Source organism: Lonchura striata, chromosome 1 (genome assembly GCF_046129695.1).
Source record: "Lonchura striata isolate bLonStr1 chromosome 1, bLonStr1.mat, whole genome shotgun sequence".
NCBI classification, from domain to species: domain Eukaryota; kingdom Metazoa; phylum Chordata; class Aves; order Passeriformes; family Estrildidae; genus Lonchura; species Lonchura striata.
The window spans coordinates 61,623,951-61,644,078 of record NC_134603.1 but is presented as its reverse complement, the minus strand read 5'-3'; the positions used below and the strand labels follow the sequence as shown (position 1 = coordinate 61,644,078).

Sequence of the window (20,128 nt, the reverse complement as noted above, 5' to 3'; positions counted from 1 at the left end):
GGCGCCCGCCCCGCCCCGCACGGGAAACCCTGAGCAGAGCAGTTCGACCTCTTGGCACTACCTGGTTTTGTTCTTCTTTCTTTTCTCTCGAGGCTCTTACATATTTCACCGTACCTGCATCACTGAGAAAAACGCTCAGACGCCGGCGGCTTGGTTCAGTGGTTTATTTTCTCTAGCACACAGCAATACAGTAACAGCTACAGCAACCATATAGACACACACCAAAAACGTACTTTAAATTAAAAAAAACCCAAACAACCAAGAAAAACAATCCACATTCCATTAAAACATCTTTTTGTTTTCTGCTCATGGAAAACAGAACGACCCTGTTTTTCCACAGAGATTTTAACTGCAGTGGTGTCTCAGTTCAGGCAGCAGGAGAGCCTCCGTGAATTCTCTTCCAGCCTTTGAATTCACAGCCTGGGCTGTGCTTTATATAAACATAAAAGAGCTGTATTCCCACAACACACATGGCATCACATTTAGGCACAAAGGATGCACAGAAACTGTACCAGCACCTGATCCCCACAGGCCAGGCAGGGGAGAACCTGGAGAACCTCCACACCTTTGACTCCTGCTGCCCAAAGTAACACGACACCTCTTCTGTACAAATACAGGCCAAAACCATTAGAAGAATATGTTACAGAAAAAAACCCAAACCAAGATTGATTCCAGCATTGTTTGCCTATTCTGTTTACCCGCATCTAGCACAAGCAATAAGGCAGCTGTAACAGCATAAAAATTAAGGTCTGTACCATTATTAAGCTACAGATGGATACACAGACACTTGCATTTAGTATCCAGTGTAGCCAAGCACATTAAAAACTGCTGCAGAAAAATATGCACATAAAAATAAAGGGCTACTTAGAGGCTCTGCCCCACCAGTTTGCCAAACCTTGAGTATTTCCAACAACAGTAGTTTGCAACAGACGCATACTCTACTTTGTAAGGCCAACAAAGACAAACAACAACAAAACCAACCAACTCAAAACACAAAAAAATAATAACCTACATTTTATCATCCTGCTGATACAAAACTACATCAAGTTTTAGTCTGCCACCTTCTCAGTTATCAGTTTGGACAGCTGCCTGTCATGGATGTTTCTCCATCAATGATTAAAGAACAATGCATGGGTGACATATGCTTGTGTATAGGGTAGAGACATTAATGCCCACATGCTCTAAAAGCAAATAATTATTTTGATTCTTAAATTAGCAATGGGTTTTGATATGTGGATATTTTAATGTCAGTCAAGTACATCAAACGCCAGCTAAGAATCCACTGGAAACACTGAAATTTGTAGATTTTTCTCCATCATTTAGTCATTAATCATAAAATCTCTAGAACAGTAGGTTACCTGCACACTTCCTGTGACATATCCAGATAAGAGAAATCCAGCTGAACTGGCAGCTATTATGGCTGTAGGCTAACAGAAACCAACAGTGAAAAATTCAAAGCAAACTGAGCTCGTTCAAGTCTGAAATCCCCCAGGACAACAGATTTCTGTAGCAGCCAGGATTGCAGTGCAGAAAGTGGATGAAGTGCACTGTATTTATGGAGTTTTCCCACACCACAGGTAAACACCATGCCTAAGCCCTAAAAAGCCCGCTAGGACACAGGGATGCATTTGGAGAGCTGAAGGAAGTACACCTTTCTCAAGCCCTAGCTTCAAAGGAGGCACAGAACAGGATTTCATCACTGTGAGCAGAAAAGTAAGTATCAATCTTGCTAACCTGAGGAAAGACTGAAGGAGGAGGAAAAGGTAATAGTCCATTGGCTGCAAAAATTCATGTGGTACTGATTTCTCAACTCTTAAAAGACCCTAAAACCTCTCAATTAATTGAAAATATCTATTTCTGAGGTGACAGAATGGTTCTTGGCTTTCATTGTATGAGAGACCAACAAACTGTTTTAGCCTGTCATACACAGTATTATCAAACATTTCTCTTGTTGTTTAAGTTTTTTATTCAGCTGATGATTTGGAGCAGTGGATCAGAAATAGGTTCTAATCGTTTTATTTCTGGGATTTTTAAAGCTAGCTAGTAAGATAGCATAATTCTGTTATTTATTCACCATTAAACAACTTTGACATGTTCACCTTCCCTGCAAATGCAGAATTTATTTTGCCATTGGTTTTTTCAACCTTCCTCCTTCAGTGACATTCAGGATGGTTAAACATATTAAGACTGTAGGCTTAAACTACATACTTAAGTATACACTTATTATCTTTAACACCTTGCTTCTCTAGACATGCTACCAAAGAAATTTCCTTATTTTGGATTTCTCGGCTTTAGTTCCTGCAAAAAATATTGCACAGGTTTGTGTGCAATCACACTGAACTAGAAGTAGGCAGCTCTCCCACTCAGCTCACTTTCCCGAAGTAAATCAACACTTTACTTCAGGAAGCTTTTGTAGGAAATGACTGTTTATCTCAGCCTGTAGCACTCCTCCCCCTTGATATCAAAGAGGCTTTAATACACCTTTGTCACTTCAGGCAGTGTAAGTGGGATACAGCACTGCTTTTAAAGTCTTTTTGATGGAATTCACATATCTTAAAGCTTTAGCAATTTAGGAGCTGGACTTTTGTTACGGATTTGAGAAACCAGTGAAGAGCAACTCCTTTTAGAATGGATGAAACAAGTGAAACATATGATGTAACACTTGGTTTTACATCAATTAGTTTGGCGCAGAAACCAACTGGAATATGACATAGGAATCCACAAGCTACTGAGAGAACCAGCACCACCACAAAGGACAGAATGAACTTATCTGCCATCCCGGATACACCAGCTGGATGCAGAAGAGACGAGTTTTTACCAATAAACACATGCTAACCATTATATGTCTTGTTCTTGTTTTACTTTGCTCACTGTGTTTTGTATCCACTGATTTTAATTGTGCTAAAATAAAAACCACTGTTGTTTTACCTCTTTAAACCAGCAAAACCACTGAAGTCAAAAACATCACTTATAATTACATACAGTAAATAAATTCAGTAAAAAAACAAACCTAAACCCCCAAACAATAGACAATAAAAATAATACAGATTTGGCCATGTTTTACTAAGTACCACTTTTCAAGTACCATAAGCAATGCTAAATCCCAAGTAGAAAAAACACAATTAAAAACAAACAAAACCCCAACAAACCCCAAACTTTACGGTATTCCTTTCTATCAGGCAAGAAGGGAGGGAAGTACACAACAACAAAGCACACCAACAAAAATATCTAGCCTATATCAAATGTACCTTTCCAATAAGGAAATTTGTAGAAAAAAAAACCCCTACCACTTATAATTTAACACCAAGGTGTCTTCCTGGCAACCAGGATTACAAATTTATGCTGAATACAATCTTATGTTCAAATACTGAGATAAGCAGCATTATCCCAAAACCCAGGAGAATCCCAGCATTCTGTAACAGGAAGTATCCCCACCGGCTACATCCATGGTCACTGGCATCATTGTGGAGCATTTCAGGTACCTAAAAAAACAAAAAGGTGTTAAATGCCTTCAAAAGAAACAGTTGCTTCAAATCATTAATTCTTAAGCTGTGTCTTACAAAATTCAAATAGGTCTAGGCACTTACCATATCCACAAGAGCCACATACATGAACAAGCCAGCAGTAAGTGCAAATATCCACATTGAAACGTTGTCTGCATAATGGCCAATAAGGATCCCAGTGGCCATACCAAGATAGGCCAGCATAGCTGACAGAGCGTTATAAAGCACAGCTTGCTTCACAGTCATACCAGCTTTTAGAAGGACAGCAAAATCTCCTGTAACAGGGGAAAAAAGAAACAAAATGAAGTTTTCATTCTTGGGTAAGTACTGCAGTGTTGTCTTATTTACAGTTCTCTTACTTACAGGATTACTAAACTACTTTTATGCTGTTGTTTGACTTATTTTTTTTTCCTTCATAAAATCAGAAATCACTGAGGGACAGAAACTTAAAGGGTGCACATGAACAACACAGCAGCAGATACTGTAAGTTTGTAACATTTAAGTCTTTGCATTTTTGAAAGAAGAAGCTTTTTGCTGAATCACCGACTTGGAAAGGAGCCACAAGGATCATCAAGTCCAACTCCTGGCCCTGCACAGGACAGCCCCAAGATCACACCATGTACCTGAGAGCACTGTCCATACACTCCTTGAAAGCTTAGCCTTGGTGCTGTGACTGCTTCCTTGGGGAGACTGGTCCAGTGCCCAAACACCCTCTGGGTGAAAAACCTTTTCCCAATATCCAACCTAAACCTCCCCTGACACAACTTCAGGCCATTCCCTTGGGTCCTGTCACAGGACAGAGGAGAATCAGCCCCTTGTCTTCCCCTCACGAGAAAGCTGTAGACTGCAATGAGGTCTCCCCTCAGTCTCCTCCAGGCTGAACAGAACAAGTGACCTCAGCTGCTCCTCAAATGGGTTCCCCTCAAGGCCCTTCACCATCTTTGTACCCCTCCTTTGATGGTCTCTAATAGTTCATATCCTCAAACAGTTTGAATTTAAACCACCACTAAAATTCTGCAGTACCTGATATGCCTGAGTGCTCCTAAATAAAATATTCCCACTCAATTGCATATTCAATTTATTATCTGAAACCTCTCTTTGTACTTTTAATCTGTTTTATAAATTTAAAATAATTTCTTTATTTATTTCTGTAAATGATCCTTAACATCTTATTTTTACTTGAAGGACTGATAAGACCACCAGCCAGAAACAGATTTTTTGTAATTCAGAACATATTTTTTCTAAACCAGAGTAATATAAGCTTATTATTTGAAAATAAAATTGATTCTTTTTAAGTTATCTCCAGTTAAAGTAAATAAAAGTGATTTTCAAAGCTGATTTGAGTAATTTGTTACAACAGCTTTTCCTATAAGCTATTGCAACTAAGATGAACTGGTATATTAAAAACATTGCTTAGCAGTAACAACGATACAATTTTATTACCAGCTAACCTCAAGTAGTCACATTTGTTTTGATATTCCTATGCTGCTTTATGTCCTCTGGTATTGAAAATATTTCCTATCAAGTTTTCTGTTCTGATTAAAGTAGTATGATTTAAATTTTAAGAGATTTTTCTTATTTCCAAAACCAACAGAACAGTTGAATCTAAAATTATCAGGTTCATACAATTAATTTACTTCTTATATCTAAACTAACAACATTTAGTACATGTCATTAATGCAAGTTCCATGATTAGTATGAACAAGACTCAATTCCTCCTAACCCATAAAATCAGATACATTTTCTCTATAATAACACATTTCTGTATAACTTTACTGTACAAATATATCAAACTGTTAATACAGAGAGAGTTTAATGTTTACACAAACTGGTTTACAAGCTCTATTAAATGAAACTGAAGGTTCTCCCCTCTGGGGAATTAAACTTTAAAAAAAGTGAAAGAAAACTCCTCTTTCTTCATTCTATACACCAAGTGTGACTGTGACCATGACAGCTGAGAAATAAACACCAGTTGCACATCCAAAATGATCTGACAACTGGAAAGACCAGCTTTGTCTTGAGTTCAACTGAGCACATCCATCGTGTTCTCACCAGCTGCCCTTCTGAAGGGCCAAATACTGAACTCATATTGTAAGACATGACAATAATCTCTCATGGGACTGCACACGAATTTAAATCACTTGAGCTTGAAAGACAAACTGTTTCCAGACAGATTTCCAAGTAGTTTCAAGTTTAATTTAGAGCTACAGCAGTTCTTTCCAAGACTTAATGAAAAAGCAGCAAATGTTATGTGGAAAGTACTTTGACTAATCGTGACCTTCCTTTTAGCAGCACAAGCACAAGAATAAAATTAAGGAGAGATGTGAGAAAAGCAAATTCTGTCATGCGTCCTCCTGCAATTCACAATTTATGTTATATATAAGGAGAATAAAAACTACAACTACAGTAGACAAAAAAAACTGTAACTGCAAGAGAAAGTTTTAAAAGAAGTAGCTGAAATATTTAGATTTTAAAACTATTAATTCAATTAAGACATGGTTAAAGTCTTTAAGTAAATCAGAAGTATCCTGGAATAGACAACCTGACAGATAAAGCTGTCTGATCAAATTTTATTCTCCCACATGCACCTGTAAGCACATACACATGCAGCATATGGAAATTCTGCGGTCTTACCTAGCTCATGAGGTAATTCATGGCAAAATACAGCCACAGAAGTGCTTAAACCACTAGATAACCCTTCAGTAAAGGCTGCTCCTATGAAGAGACAGGGAAAAAAAAACATTACTAGATATTCAGTCATCAAGTGCAGAAGCATTTTTCTATGTGCTTGTGTTACGTTAGGACATATATTTCACTTAATTTTACTTTTTGTGGAAGCATTTAAACTTTAACTGAACAGTTTTTTATGATTCTTGCATCGCAAAATTCTTCTTCAGAATTTTGCTATTAAAGTAAACCACATTTCATACCTTATTTCTGAACTAAGCCAAATACATTCCAACATTCCAACAACACAACCCTTCCCAAAAAATGCAATAAATGGAAATACCATCCAAAAATACTTTTTTTTAAAGATACAAAGGGAACAAAGCAGTTCAACTGCACCTGAGAGTCACACTCCTTAAGAAAGGAAAGTCAAGACAACAATAAAGAGAGGTTATGAAATCAACAGGGACAGATCAACTTCTAAGCAGCTTGCTTTAGGGTCAATACCACAGCAGGTTGCTTTTAAGAGAAAGTAATCCCCAAATCCACAGAAACCCCTTAAACTAGTCCTATAGTCCTCATCTTTCTTGTCTTCTCTGCTCCTCCTGTTGCTTGCCATTTTTCTTGTTTGGCAGCAGCTCGGGAGGACGCAGCATGCTGCAGAGCTGCACCACAGCTGACACATGGCATGTCAGGTCCCCAGCTGCATGAAGAGTCTCTCCAAGGGTGCAGAGCCACATCCAACTTCCTCTTCAGCTGCTACCAAGAGCCTGTCAGACAACCAGATGCTGCCAATAAGCAGTCAAAGAGGCACAAAGCCATGCCACAGTGGCTGGCACACAAGGGACCCAGGAGTACTGCTCCCAGGGGAAGCACTACAATGGCAATGACTCCACTGGAGACAATCCCTTCTTTTCCCTGGGGAAGCTACATGCTGACCTAACTCCTGAGGGAGACATGGCTATCCAGGTCTTCAAGTGCAAGAAATGACCGATGCTCCTCCCTGAAGTGATGATGACAGCAGCCACGTTATGTCTGGGATGCGTGCTGCAGCATCCAGGCAAGAGGACGCAGGACATAGCAAGCAGGCACCTTTGTGGTAACAAACAGGATTGAGAGGGTATTTAGAAAAGGTTCTGCAGAGGCAAAAGCCCAAGCCCATCAGACTAAAGAGGAAGGCAAACTAAAGCAGCACTGGAACAAGAAACACGAACTCTGAGATGAGTAACATTTGAAAACAGTGAAATATCTTCTGTTCCCACTTGCAGCTACTGATCTGAAGAACATGGTCATGACCCTGGCAGCAGTGAGAGGATAAGCTAAGCCCTGTCTTGCCCAGCAGTTCAGTACATCAGATTAGAAGTACAAAAAGGAAGGAAATATTTTTTTTAGTGATAGGAGATTTCCTCCCATGCAGGTCAAAGACAGATCTCCTGACCTGTTGCCAAGGGAAGTCCATGAGACTGCCTGAATGATGCTGTGGAGACACCACCAAAGCTGGTCGAGCCTGTCACAGATAGATACCAACTGCCTACAGGGACAGAATACAATTCACTCTGGGTTTTTTTGGCTACCTCCATAAAGGGGTTCCTTGCTCCATTATAAATGTGTGAATTGTGGTTCCATGTGTCTATTCAGCCTCTTGGTCAATCAGAGTAACACTAGGAATAAGGTTACGAAAGGAAAGGTGGTAGATAAGCCTACCTATGAACACAGGACATCATCATTCACAGAGAGTCTTCAGCTGTGGAAGTAACAGTACTGGGCACACAAACCAGGATCTTCCTTAATTGTATTGGTAATCGTTTCCTACTATAGGATACAAAAGGCAGCCTTGCAAATTGACCTTCTGCTTAAAAACAAGGATAAACTGATGGCAAATACAGCAAAAAATGACATCTTGTGAGCATGAGGTAACTGAGTTCAGGACACAGGAGGAGACTGGAAGAGGAAGAAGCAAAATTAGGACTCCAGGCTTCAGTGAAGCAGATTTTAATTTATTTAAGGAATTGCAGGGCAGGGAATCGGTCAAAAGAGATAATGTGCCCAGAAGAGATGGCCAGTTTGTATATTACAGAGATGCAAAAGCCAACAAGCCTGTTTGTACAGGAACACTTGCAGAAGATGTGCCCAGCTAAGCAGTGTGTCCTAGTAAATTAGGATTCAAAAAGGAAGCACACAAGAAATAGGAACAAAGACAGGCAACAAAGAAGCTAAAAGCAGTGGAACAAAAGGGAGGAAGACCAAAGCCCAGCTTGATCTAAAACTAACAAGACTCCAAGGATAACAAGAAACAGTTCTACAAGAATGTTAGCTGAGAAAAAATATTCGTGAAAAATTCACATCTGTTGATAGATGAGGAAGGGAAAGAAGCAGTAGACATAATGAGGCAAAACACCAGCACAACCTTCATCTCAGTCATCTCAGCCAGATCCCAGCTCCATTCCAGAAAGAAAGAGACAGCAAACCACAGGAGCAACAGTTCAGAGAAATGCAGAAAATCCTGGAAATGCTCAGATACATCCCAGGATGGGACTCACCTGAGGGCACTGACAGACATTAGTGTGACTAGAGAGCTGCTTTTGGTCGTGTGTGGAAAACCATGGCTATAGAAGGCCCCACTGGAACTCTGGGAAAAGGATAACATTATTCCCATCTTTAAGAAAGGACTCAGGAGTGGTCAGTGTCATCTCAGTTCCTGAAAAGATCATGTGGAATATCCTCTTGAAATCTCTCTCCAAAAGCTGCATCCAGCTTGAGGAAATAATTGATCATATAGATGGTGAATACAATTGAACTTTAGTAGGATTTCTGACACTACCTCCTATAGCAGTCTTATCTGGGCAAAGAGGAGATAAGGGCTTGCACACTGACTGGACTGCTGGACTAATAGGGCCTGGTGGATGTCATCAGGACAAATACTACAACCCATTTTCTTCAGTATCTTCACTAATGATCTGGATAAAACAGATGGCACTAACAGCAAATTTAGGGGAAAGCAGGGAGAATGTAAGGCCTGAGGTGAAACACCAAGCACTAGAGCTTTAGACAAGACCATAATAAACTTAATTATTATAAAGTTCAAAGAGAAAAAGTAAGAAGTAATTAAAGTACAAGCTTAAATATCAAGAATATATTTTTTTATTTTTTCACTGCTAAAAAGAAGTCCTGAAATGTTAACAAACTCAGGATGAAATTAATATGTCTGGTATTATCCCCTCTCAAGACACTGATTTATCTTAAAATATACCTTTAAGACATGACTTCTCTCAAAAGCTGAAGAAAAAAAATAGCCATGCAAGATTAGTATAAAAATAGTGTTCTGCATTTTACTTATCTAGTTGTAATTACACATAAAAGTTCAAATCACAGATGATCCTTTCGCACAAATGAGTCAGATGCAACAGTTCCACGCCTTAATAAAAAAATAAGCACTTTTAAATCTTGTTCCTACATAATTAGCACAACAGATTTGAGGAAAAAAGTAACTGATGGAACTTATGAATAATAAATCACATGAAGTGAATGAACTTAAATGAAGGGTTATGCTGGCTAAAGTTATCTTTACAGAAGCGTTCACATCTTACTTAAAATACAGATTAACTACTACGCAAGCAGCATTGGCATTTTCACAACACCATCAAATTGATAATAATTCCTTTAAGCACATACAGAACACTGAAAGAAACCCATATTTTCATTAGTTTGAACAAGCTACACAGCAGGACTTCTGAAAGCTATTGCTCTCACTTGCTCAATAAGCCTTTATTAACCTTTCTCGTACTTTTCCCTTCATAACTATAAAGTCATAGCTCCTTCCCAAATCTCCCTAATGCCAAGAGGTAATTGATTCTGTGTCATTTGTATGCAAATCTTCCTTCTACCACATTTTTCACTACTGATCCGCTCAAAAATTTACATTTCATGCTTCAACTTTCATCAAAAATGAGATTAAATCAGAAAGTCTCTTTTCACATTACACTTTGAATTGACTGAATCTGAACAACTGCAAATATTGCTGTGAGAAATAGTTATTATTTGGTTTCCTCTTCAAACAAGAACAAATTTTTTCCTACAATAAAATTTACAGAAAGACTGATACTGCTGAACTGCCTCCAGTATGCTAAACAGCCTGGAAATAAATCCAATACCTGTAAAGATTAGTCTTGCATACAATAGTCAAGATCAGGAAAGATTAGCGTAAGTACTGAAGATTATTGATTTGACTTCACTTTCTGTAACCTACTTTAACCTTTTAAATTCAATATACCTGCAATCTAGTTCTCCTTCTAGGAAAAACATGAGAGAGTTCCCAAATCTGACCTCCCAGACAGAAGTCCGAAACAAAATATTCAATCTGCTATTTTTGTGATAAAGAAATATTTTCACTGAAGCATTATCAAAAAAGATTGAGCAACTACATGCATTAAGGGAAAAACAGGGGCATGAACTAAGCAGAAACAAGAACTTAAATGTTTTGTTTACAAGTAAAATAACTGTTTCTACCTGTTCAATTTTTTTAAAAATGGACTATTATGCTCAACTTTAGGAACAAAATTTTGAGTATAGCATGACCACTGTTTCAGAAAACAAAATTTTCAGGCTAAAACAGATTGAAACCAGGGCCTTATCTCCCTATCCATCAGTGCTCTGGAGTAACACTGATGTGTAACCAGGACCCAGTACAGGCAGGGACACAGATATGCCAAGTATAGAACCCGACCTTGCTGCATCACAAGAGAAGATGAAAGAGAGAAAGAAGAAGCCAATGGTACCAGTGGCCTGATGGAAGTCAAAAACTACAATTACTTCGTATGTGACAAAAAATACAAGCTTGTCCTAAAAACTAAAATCCCAACATTTTAAAAAACTGCCTGAGCACTAGCAGATACTGAAATACAAACTCAATCTTAAATATTTTTTATAAGCCTAGCTTTAGTTCTGAAACATGTTAGTTTTAACTCTACAAAAGCAGAAAATGAAGCCCAGTTTATAGATTTTCTTAAGAAAAACAGCTGCAAGCAACTAATTTCTGTTTCATCACTTACCTGCAGGTTGTTAAGCTGGAGATTTTTCATACTTACTAAGATGATGTTCTCAGAAAAAAGTTTAGACTTCAAAGATCCTCTGCTAATTAGCTACATCACTAACAGAGGTAAGAGACAGCTAGAAGACTTAACTGCCTTCACATCCAAGGCTGCAGCATCTGAGTTAGCACTTACCAATTGCCAGTCCATCACTAAAATTGTGCAGTCCATCTCCCATGATCACCATCCAGGCCAGAGTTGCTATCCCCGCGTCCTTCAGCTCTTCGCGCGAGTAGCGCTGGCTGTGACTGTGGGGATGATGGTTCTGGTGGTGATGGTGGTGCAGAATGTGATGGTAGTCATGGTGATGGTGACTTAGATGATCTGTCTGTCCTAGAGTATCGTGCAAGTGAGAATGGCATTTGTTTCTACAGCCCCTGGACACATATTCATTGTCAACCTCCTCTTGATGAGAATGAGCTATCATCACTTCTTCTTCCTCTTGTACAGTTGGCTGCTGCGAAATGAAGGTTGATGGATCTTGAGAGTCTGTCCCTAGATAGCCCTCAGGTCCTGTTACAAAAACCCAGAGTACAATGTTACACATTTTAAAAATCACCTAGGAAGCAAAGATACAACAAAAAGTTCGGCTATGTGAAGCAGTAAAGAAGTTTAGAAATTGAGACTGATATCCTGATATCAATCCCAGGATTGGATTGATACAATCCAATTTCTTGAACCAGAAGATTTTTTTGAAATGTTTCCACAACTTATTCAGATTTCAGAGGTAATTCCCAACAAGGAAAACTTCTAGTTTCCATCTCCTACTGCTGAAACAGCCCTTACATTATGGACACAAATGCTTCCTAAAAGGCAAAAATCTTTTCATCTAAGACTCCCTCCAATTTAAACACAACAGCAAAAAGCTCCAAGTCCCAGTTTCACAGCATGAAGACTGTTAGTTCAATTGCTTCAGAAAAACCAAGTATCTAAAAAGTATGCACCATTTAGTACTCTCAGGGCTGAAGAAGGATACAGAAGATTATGTTATAGATAATTTTGGAAACTGCTATATTTCAAAACAAATACAGACACTTGAGTTTAACACCTGGAAAATAAACAATAAAAAAAAAAGTCATCGATACAGACTATTAAATATCCTAATATAAACACTGCTGACACACCACAGTTGGTTCTTCTAACTAATTGCTGAAACTTGATAAATTCTGCCTCTGCAATTAAATTAATAAATATTATTTCCTACATGACAGACAAGTATTTCATTAGTTATAAAATTACCCTGAAAAACAGAACATCTCTTTTGGCAACAACAGCTAACAGGTAACTAGTCTGGTGTGTTTTAGCTTAAAGCATGATCTTGGGGATAACATGGTCATTTGTACTCTGAATGCTGAACTTCAAGTATTGTCTAGAATTTTGTAATATTACCTTTATAAATAATCAAATTAACAAAACCCAGAAATATAAATTATGAGTCATGGAAAACATCTAGCAGTCTAAAGAGAAATGTACAAAGTGTAGCTGTACTGCAACTTTCACAGAATGACTTCAACTTCTGTTGTTAAATCCAGAATTAAAAGGCTTAGAAGTTCCAAAACTGTGGATTCACTACTTCTAATCCACTGATCCTTTTCAAAGGAAAGCAGCAAATAGACCTAGTGCTCCAAATATCAGCAGACAGACAGGTTTTGCTTTGAAAATAATTCAAATAGGCAGCAATCCAACCAACATTAAGAAGCTGATCTAGGAGCTGCCATCAATCAGGTGTTTTTTAAACAGTGCTGCCACAAAGAAACAACTGTGTGATATTAATGAGACTTACGATCATCCGTATCCAACTTCTCCTCATTTGCTGAAAACTTCTTACTTTCTCCATCATCTTCATTTTTTTTCTTATTCCAAAAGAAAATACTGCAGTTATGAATATTTTACTTATTTTTCAGGATATACATGAGCAACATTATATTCACAACAGTTATGCAGCCTGCACAGAAAGAGGACAACACGGAAGCCATATAAAGCGTGTAGAAGAGGAATATTAGAAACTAACTAAAGTAAGATGACAAAGGCTCCTCAGGCTCCATAGGAAGGAAGAAAAAACAAAACAAAAAATACCACAAACAAACCAATCAACCCACACACACAAATGTCCTACATTTTTCACAAGAAACAATCAGAAGGTTTTCATCTGAGAAGTGAAATGCATCAAATGGTGACTAATTTATTCTGCTAATTCTTTTCTATCATAATGTCAATATAATGTTTTTTAATAACATACAGAAGGAAAACCAAATAAGATCTCTCCTCCTTGCCCACTAAAGTCTGTATCACAACAATTTATGATCACTGACTCAACATCTAGTAAGGCATAATTAGACTAACAGGAAATCCATTCCTTGTGGCTGGGAGGAGACAAAATTCCTGCTTTGCTTGAAACTCATGTTCTTTCCTGTCAAACAAATTTAACTAGAGATAGGGAAATCTCACAGTTAGTTTAGCTTCAGTATAAACCACACTAACACAACCTCCCATGATCAAAGAGCTTACATGGCATCTTCCCTGTGATACTGCCTTAATGACCAATTTAATGAAAACTAAACAGAGATTATCAGTCTCTGAGGTAGCCTAGCAATTAGCTATTTTTAAACTAAGTAATTAGTATTTACTAACTTTCTTCAAGCAAGGCTTAGGATTTGTTGGAACCAGATGGCCTTTAAGATACAATAGAATCATGGAGTGGTTTGAGTTGGAAGGTATCACAAACTTCTGTTTAATTTTTCTTACTGAATCAGTTTTTATATAATTCTTTATTCCTGGCTACACAGGTCTTTAAAGAACTGTTATAAGTAATTGGTAAGTTACCAACACTAATGACCTGCCAAAATTCAGTTTTTTACCTTACACATAAAAACCAGCATAACAATCTGAGAACTGCATTTTTGGGGGACAGAAGGGAAAGCACCAAGGGGCTTGACAGACTGCGTTTCCTCATGGAATGCTATTCCATAAAGTCACTTTCCAGAGCATACTTGGAGGCTTATTTATGTAAGCGCTTATTCACAACCCTTACCTGTCTGTGCAAGTGCCCTCCTCAACAGCAGAACAATACCTGTACAATGCAAACTTACTGCATCCAGGATTGGAATTAAAATAATAATAATAAAACCAGCTAAGATAGTTATAAATGCCTCAAGATGTCAGAAGGAAGTCAGTAATTAAGTGAGTTTTAAAATCACTCTGTTAAAACTGAAGATGCAACTGGATATTTTCTTATTAAACAGTTCACTGCAATGTCAAACCGTGTACTATATTGTTTGGTTATGGAAATAGCAAAGAGCCCTTAATAAAAGGTTTAGAAGTGTATGTGTCCCTAATAAAAATGACATTCTAACACTAATCCAGTCAGCTATTGCTATTAAATTAAAAGATATATGATATTCATGGAAGGTTTTTTAATAAGTGTTTTCAGAAATGAGCATGTAATACAATAGAGCTTCAGAGTAATAGTCTCCCTACCTTTTTCTTCTTGTCTTTAAATTGTTTTATTAAAGTGATCAAATGCTCCACTAGAAACATGAAGTACAAGCCTCCAAGTGCTGTAAGTCCTTTCCATGTAGAATCCAGGTAAGCACTCTCCTCTGTACTTTGAAAAACAAGATGCTTGTACATAAAACCTTTTTGATCAAGCAGAGGCTTTTCGTGGTGATGGTGATGGTTTCCATGAGACTAAAGGGAGAACAAAAAGGGGAAAGTCGTCATATTCAAAAGAACCACAATGTAAGAAACATAGAAAGTATTCCTCACATCATTTTCCTCGTGTCTGGAGTCCACACTTGACAATTTTCACAGGGCAAATGCTCTGCTTACAGACTCAAGCAATTAAAAAGGAATCTGTTGATTGGAAATTTTTTCATAGGAAGAAACGTTGCAAGGACTGAGAACAAGCCTGGCACTGGCTCACTCACTGAAGCTGCATGGACACTGCTTAATTCAAGGTGTACATCTGCCCCCACACAAACTCCTGACACCATCAAAGAACCCACATTTTAAGCAGTGGTCACAGCCAGCACACCAGTTAGCTTCCCATCTAAGAAAACTCCTAGATGTCAAACAATTTTTTCTACAAGGAAGTTGGCTGCAATTTATTTTTTTAAAGGAAGTCTGACACTTTTCCTCTCCTTACTGGATACAGGTATAATCAGAAATAAAAAACCTTTTTGCACATCTCATTCACACGTTTTGATTTACATAACCTTACACAGCAAATGCAAAATTAACTGAAAGGAAAAAGAACCACCTGGTGGATTATAGGCAGGACTGGAAAACCACAGAATCTGCAGTCACTTTTATCCATTTTATTTGAAAGCTGAAACAAGCTACTTTTGGGAGGGGAGAATGTCTATTTAAGAACTTCAAGAAAGATAGTCAATTTAGCAATCATATTCCCATTTCATTGTCCCTATTACATAATAGCAATTCCAAAATCTATCAAGTAGTATTTTCCCCAGGACTTCAGAAATTTTGGATTCTGGTTAAAAAAAAAGAAAAATCACAAAGCTATCAACATAAGTAGCTTGTAACAAAAAATAGTTGATTATTTATTTCACATTTAAAGTCTTCAGTGAGCAATTTCCAATACCTCTAAAGTCCATTAAACTGGGGAAAAAAGCAGGTGGCAGTACTGCAATAAACCACTAAGAAAATTTATGCAAAATTCTTGCATTCAAGGAACAATAAAAGGACATGGCAACACATATGACTAAGAACAGGAAATAGAGAGTGGGATAATGCTATGAAGCTCTTGAACTTTTAAAGACTGTGAAATGATTCATGCAGATGTTCCAAATGGAAAACCTTTCCATCAAAAAACCTGCATAACAGGGTTGAGAAATGACTCATCAAATGGGTACGAACTAATAGGGCACTAATAGATACAGCTACCAAGTTCTCCGCTTTGAGATAATGAATGAAACAATAATTAATACTTACATGTGGAAGGAGGTGTAAGAAAGCATCTCCACTCAAGGTCCCCACAGCCAATGCCACAAGAAAACTCAGAAGAAATTTGAAAAATACTCGATTCATCAGTGGTACCAATATAACACCGAGCAAGGAAAGAAAGCTGATGACGGAGATGGATATAAAGCCACCAATCCAAGCTGGCAAAAAAAATAAAATAGTAACAGCAATAAGTAACAGCTGTACATGATTTTGTTTGCTTAACATTTTTGTTATCAAACACACTTGATCATTAAATTAATCAGATGTTAACAAAAGGTATGCCACAAAGATTTTTCTCTAGTCTTGGTGAAGCGCCAAAAGAAAATGACACTTCCTACAACTATGAAATAGGTTTCTTGGATTTAAAACCAACATAAACACTTTTCCATTAAGCTTCGATGTTACAAAAAAAAAAGAAAACAGCCTACCTATTTGCAGAGAATAACTTTTTGGAGGAGTTTCAGCTTTTTCACTAGTAGCATGGACTATGCAGTACTTGCCATCAATCTGGTTAATAAGAGCTGGACAGAGATAACTAAATTCTGTAGCAGTCAACAATACTTGAGTGCCTATTCCATGCGACTGCATCAGTTTGGATGCATTGGAGCACTGTGGAAAGAGACACGTTAAAGATTAACCAGAAACAAAATACCACGATCCATCTTAAAAGGACTGCACATCCCATCTTAATTGAAATGCAGTGGCACCACATGAAAGCAGCTACATCAACATAACTCAAAAACTGTTAACAAACCCATTGAGTAAAAAATGTACTTCCACCCTAATCCTGCTTCAGAAAGTTGGTTTGGGAGTCTGGGTAGATGACATGTAATTATTCTCAGCACAAATGGGTCAGACGCTTTGATGTACAAATAGAAAAAGCCTAACGCTTTTCAGTCAGTTTTAAAGGCCACATAAGGAAGCATTAACAAGGTCAAATGCCGTTTTGTAGCACTAACTGCTGTACATCGTGTACATACACTCCCTCGAGTAAATAGCTCCCCACTGCACAACCTACACAAAGTCTCAGTGGGTTTAAAGAACAGCAGTACTTCTGCTTCAACAGTGCAGAACACAGCAACAACTCGTGAACTCAGCACCCACCATTACATGCCACACAACACCCACTCGGAGTTACCTGGCATGGCTGCAAACATTGCAAGATCCTGCTTGCTTTTTAAAGCCTTTAACAGAAAAGGATCTGACTGTTTAAGAAAAATGTCTACAACACAGATATACTCTTTATCAGTGCTAATTTTACACTATTTTGAAGTAACATGTGACATTTTGCCACGATCCTTTTCAGAGTTGTTTACATCCCGTTGTTAGATGGGGAGGGGAAGGTGTTAAGTGGAAGACGGTTTGACACTATCACAATGTGAGACAGCTTTCGTAAGAATCACAGTACCTTAATTGGATTTTTTTACTCCATTAATAGGAAAACAAGACAGGCTCCAGATCTAAGGCAGATCTGCAAGTTTAAAACTGTAGCTGTTTTTCAGGTTTAGTAACTATTTAATATTTAGTAGCAGTTAAATATATAAATCATAAATGCATTAAACCAAGTGTACATTTATACTTAATTTTCCTCTGAGCTTGTGAACACAACACCATATTCCCTCAAAATGTTAAGTTCCAAGGAAAGTTGTTTGCATGCATTTGGCTATGGGTATTGTTACACCACAAAACTTGCACCCAGGTAAACAATAAGCATCTGAAAAATAAGCCATGACAATATTCCTGATGGATCTGGATTCCTGAGACTACAACAGAACCGGCCTCACCTCTTGAATGCTTTGTTTTTTCAGTTTAGAATAGAGGTAGCTCCCTCTCTCCAACTCCTTTGGAGAAGCACGAGATTCGTTTGCCTTTGTGGCACCCAGCCAGGTGGCATTGCGGCCCCCTGTGACATTAGCGGCACCAGGGCCAGCAGCACCCACTCGAACGACTGTCTTGACTTCCCCGGGCTGCCCGCTCTGGAGCTCGGCGTGGCCGCCTGCGGAAGCGGCGATGACGGACGCCATGATCTCATGGAGCGCGTTCTTGCTGCGCACAAAGTTCTGCTGCCGCTCCACGCTCTCGGCTTTATGAGGCTCCTTCGCGTGGCTGCTCCTGTGGTCTTTGCTAGCATCAGATTCGTGGCTTGGACAAGCAGTCTTCTCGGAGCTTTTACTCAATGAAACATGATTATGATGAGAGCGATGGTCGTGGTCATGGTCGTGATGGTCATGATTGTGGTCGTGATCATGGTCATGATCGTGGCTTATTTTAATCCTCTTCATTTTATCTATACCTATGTTCTGTAGCAGTTTTCTAAACCCATCAATTGACAGAGAGTTGTTTTCTCCATAACGATTAAAAAGTTCTTGAAGGTGCAACTTCTGTATTAGTCCTGCCAAGTCAGTATTAACACCCACTGTCTTTTCTGGAAAAGCTCTCTCTGATGTATGCACAACAGTAGCTGTCTCCACCCCATGGTGATAACTTTCACACAGCAGTATGGAAAATGATACAAGAAAAATAACTGATACCGTACTCTCCATTGCAGTTCCTTTTCAGCAGTGAAAATAATCTGAAAAAAGAAGAAAATATCAATGGTTTGCACAAAACCAATCACCTTATCCTCCATAATACACAAAAAAGCCACCACAGCAAACAAAACCAAACCCTACTCAAAGTATGGAAGTGCAGCAAGAGGCATTTAAATTTCTTACACATTCAGCACATTTCCCAGATGTGTTGCCTCAGGCAACAGAAGAAGCTGAATACCACAGTGAGGTCACTGGCCATGAACACCTCCCCAGGTGCCAGCTTGCTTTTGTTTAGCTCTTTCTGAGTCACTGCTTACATGGGCTACACAATGAGAGCCCTCAAGGGTGCACCAAGTAAGTTCTAGGTTAGAGTTTTCTTGTGCTTAAAATAAACCCTGTAATTTCTGTCTGAGCAATGAATAAGTCATATAAATTACATGATCCTGCTTAAAAACCGAAATTCCCAACCCTTCATCACTGGATTTCCCGAAGCTTTTGGTAAACCAGCTGGGCAAGTGTTTCCAGCACTCAAAAAAAATCTGTCTTTTTCTGCTGTCACGTTTTGCCTTTGTTTTAACATCAGTGTCGCACGGCTCCTTTCACTAGGCAGGCAGGCCATTGCTGTGGACCACATGCTCTCAAGTGTGAGCGTTTGTGAGTTTCATTCCATAAATACTCCAGCAGGGCTGCGAATTAACTGCTATGGAGACTGTGCCGCCTCAGTCCTTTTCCAGGGCGATGAGGAAATATCAGTCAGCCCGGACAACCCCGCACCGCCGCTGGAAAGAGATGAGGGGACCTCCTCATTGTCGGCAAGTAATTGAAAGAGGAGTTCCAAGAGGATGGATCCCGGCTGTCTCGGTGGTGCCCAGCAATGGGACAAGAGGCAAGGCGCAGAAACTAATGCACAGGGAGCGGCCCCGGAGTATGAGGACGAACTCAACTGTGCGGGTGACCGAGCACTGGAACACTGTCCGGAGAGGGAGCGGACTCTCCCTCACTGGAGAAATTCCAGAACGGCCTGGACGCAATCCTGCGCCGCGTGCTCTGGGATGAGCCTCCTGGAGCAGGGCGGCTGGCCCGCACGCTCCACCGTGCTCCGCCCCAGCCTGTGCCGCTCCGCGACTCCGTGAGCCGCGGCACCGCTCAGCGCCCGCGGCCGCACGGCGGAGGCGGCCCCGGCCGCCCGGAGCGCGGCCCGGCACGGCACACAGCACACAGCACACAGCACACCACGAGGGGCCGCCGCGGGAAGAGGGGCGAGGAGGGGGAGGACAAGAAGCCCGAGGTTACCTCTCCCGGCGCCGGGCCGGGCTGAGCCGCACCACCGCCGCTGCCCGCCCGCGCCGGCCGCGCCGCGCCCCTCCGCCTCCCTTTC

At 39.4% G+C, this 20,128-nt stretch overlaps 1 protein-coding gene across 1 annotated transcript; it reads right to left on the bottom strand.

The window, feature by feature from the left end:
- Positions 1–150: 150 nt before the first annotated feature.
- Positions 151–20,124, bottom strand: SLC39A6 (solute carrier family 39 member 6). The gene is made up of 10 exons (XM_021528719.3): positions 20,044–20,124; positions 18,004–18,791; positions 16,648–16,828; positions 16,208–16,377; positions 14,735–14,944; positions 13,041–13,110; positions 11,393–11,770; positions 6,138–6,218; positions 3,588–3,778; positions 151–3,482 (listed from the first exon to the last, which is right to left on the bottom strand). The coding sequence occupies exons 2-10, from the start codon at positions 18,760–18,762 to the stop codon at positions 3,330–3,332; spliced, it is 2,193 nt and encodes a 730-aa protein (XP_021384394.2). The 5' UTR covers positions 18,763–18,791; positions 20,044–20,124; the 3' UTR covers positions 151–3,329.
- Between the last annotated feature and the right edge of the window lie 4 nt (positions 20,125–20,128).

Bases quoted from the DNA above. Each gene is read 5' to 3' on its own strand.
- SLC39A6 (XM_021528719.3), bottom strand. From the start codon at position 18,762: ATGGAGAGTACGGTATCAGTTATTTTTCTTGTATCATTTTCCATACTG. The intron at 16,829-18,003 runs GTGAGGCCGGTT...CTCTTTCCACAG, and splicing joins AAAAACAAAGCATTCAAGAG to TGCTCCAATGCATCCAAACT. The intron at 11,771-13,040 runs GTAAGTCTCATT...TTTTTGTAACAG, and splicing joins GAAGTTGGATACGGATGATC to GACCTGAGGGCTATCTAGGG.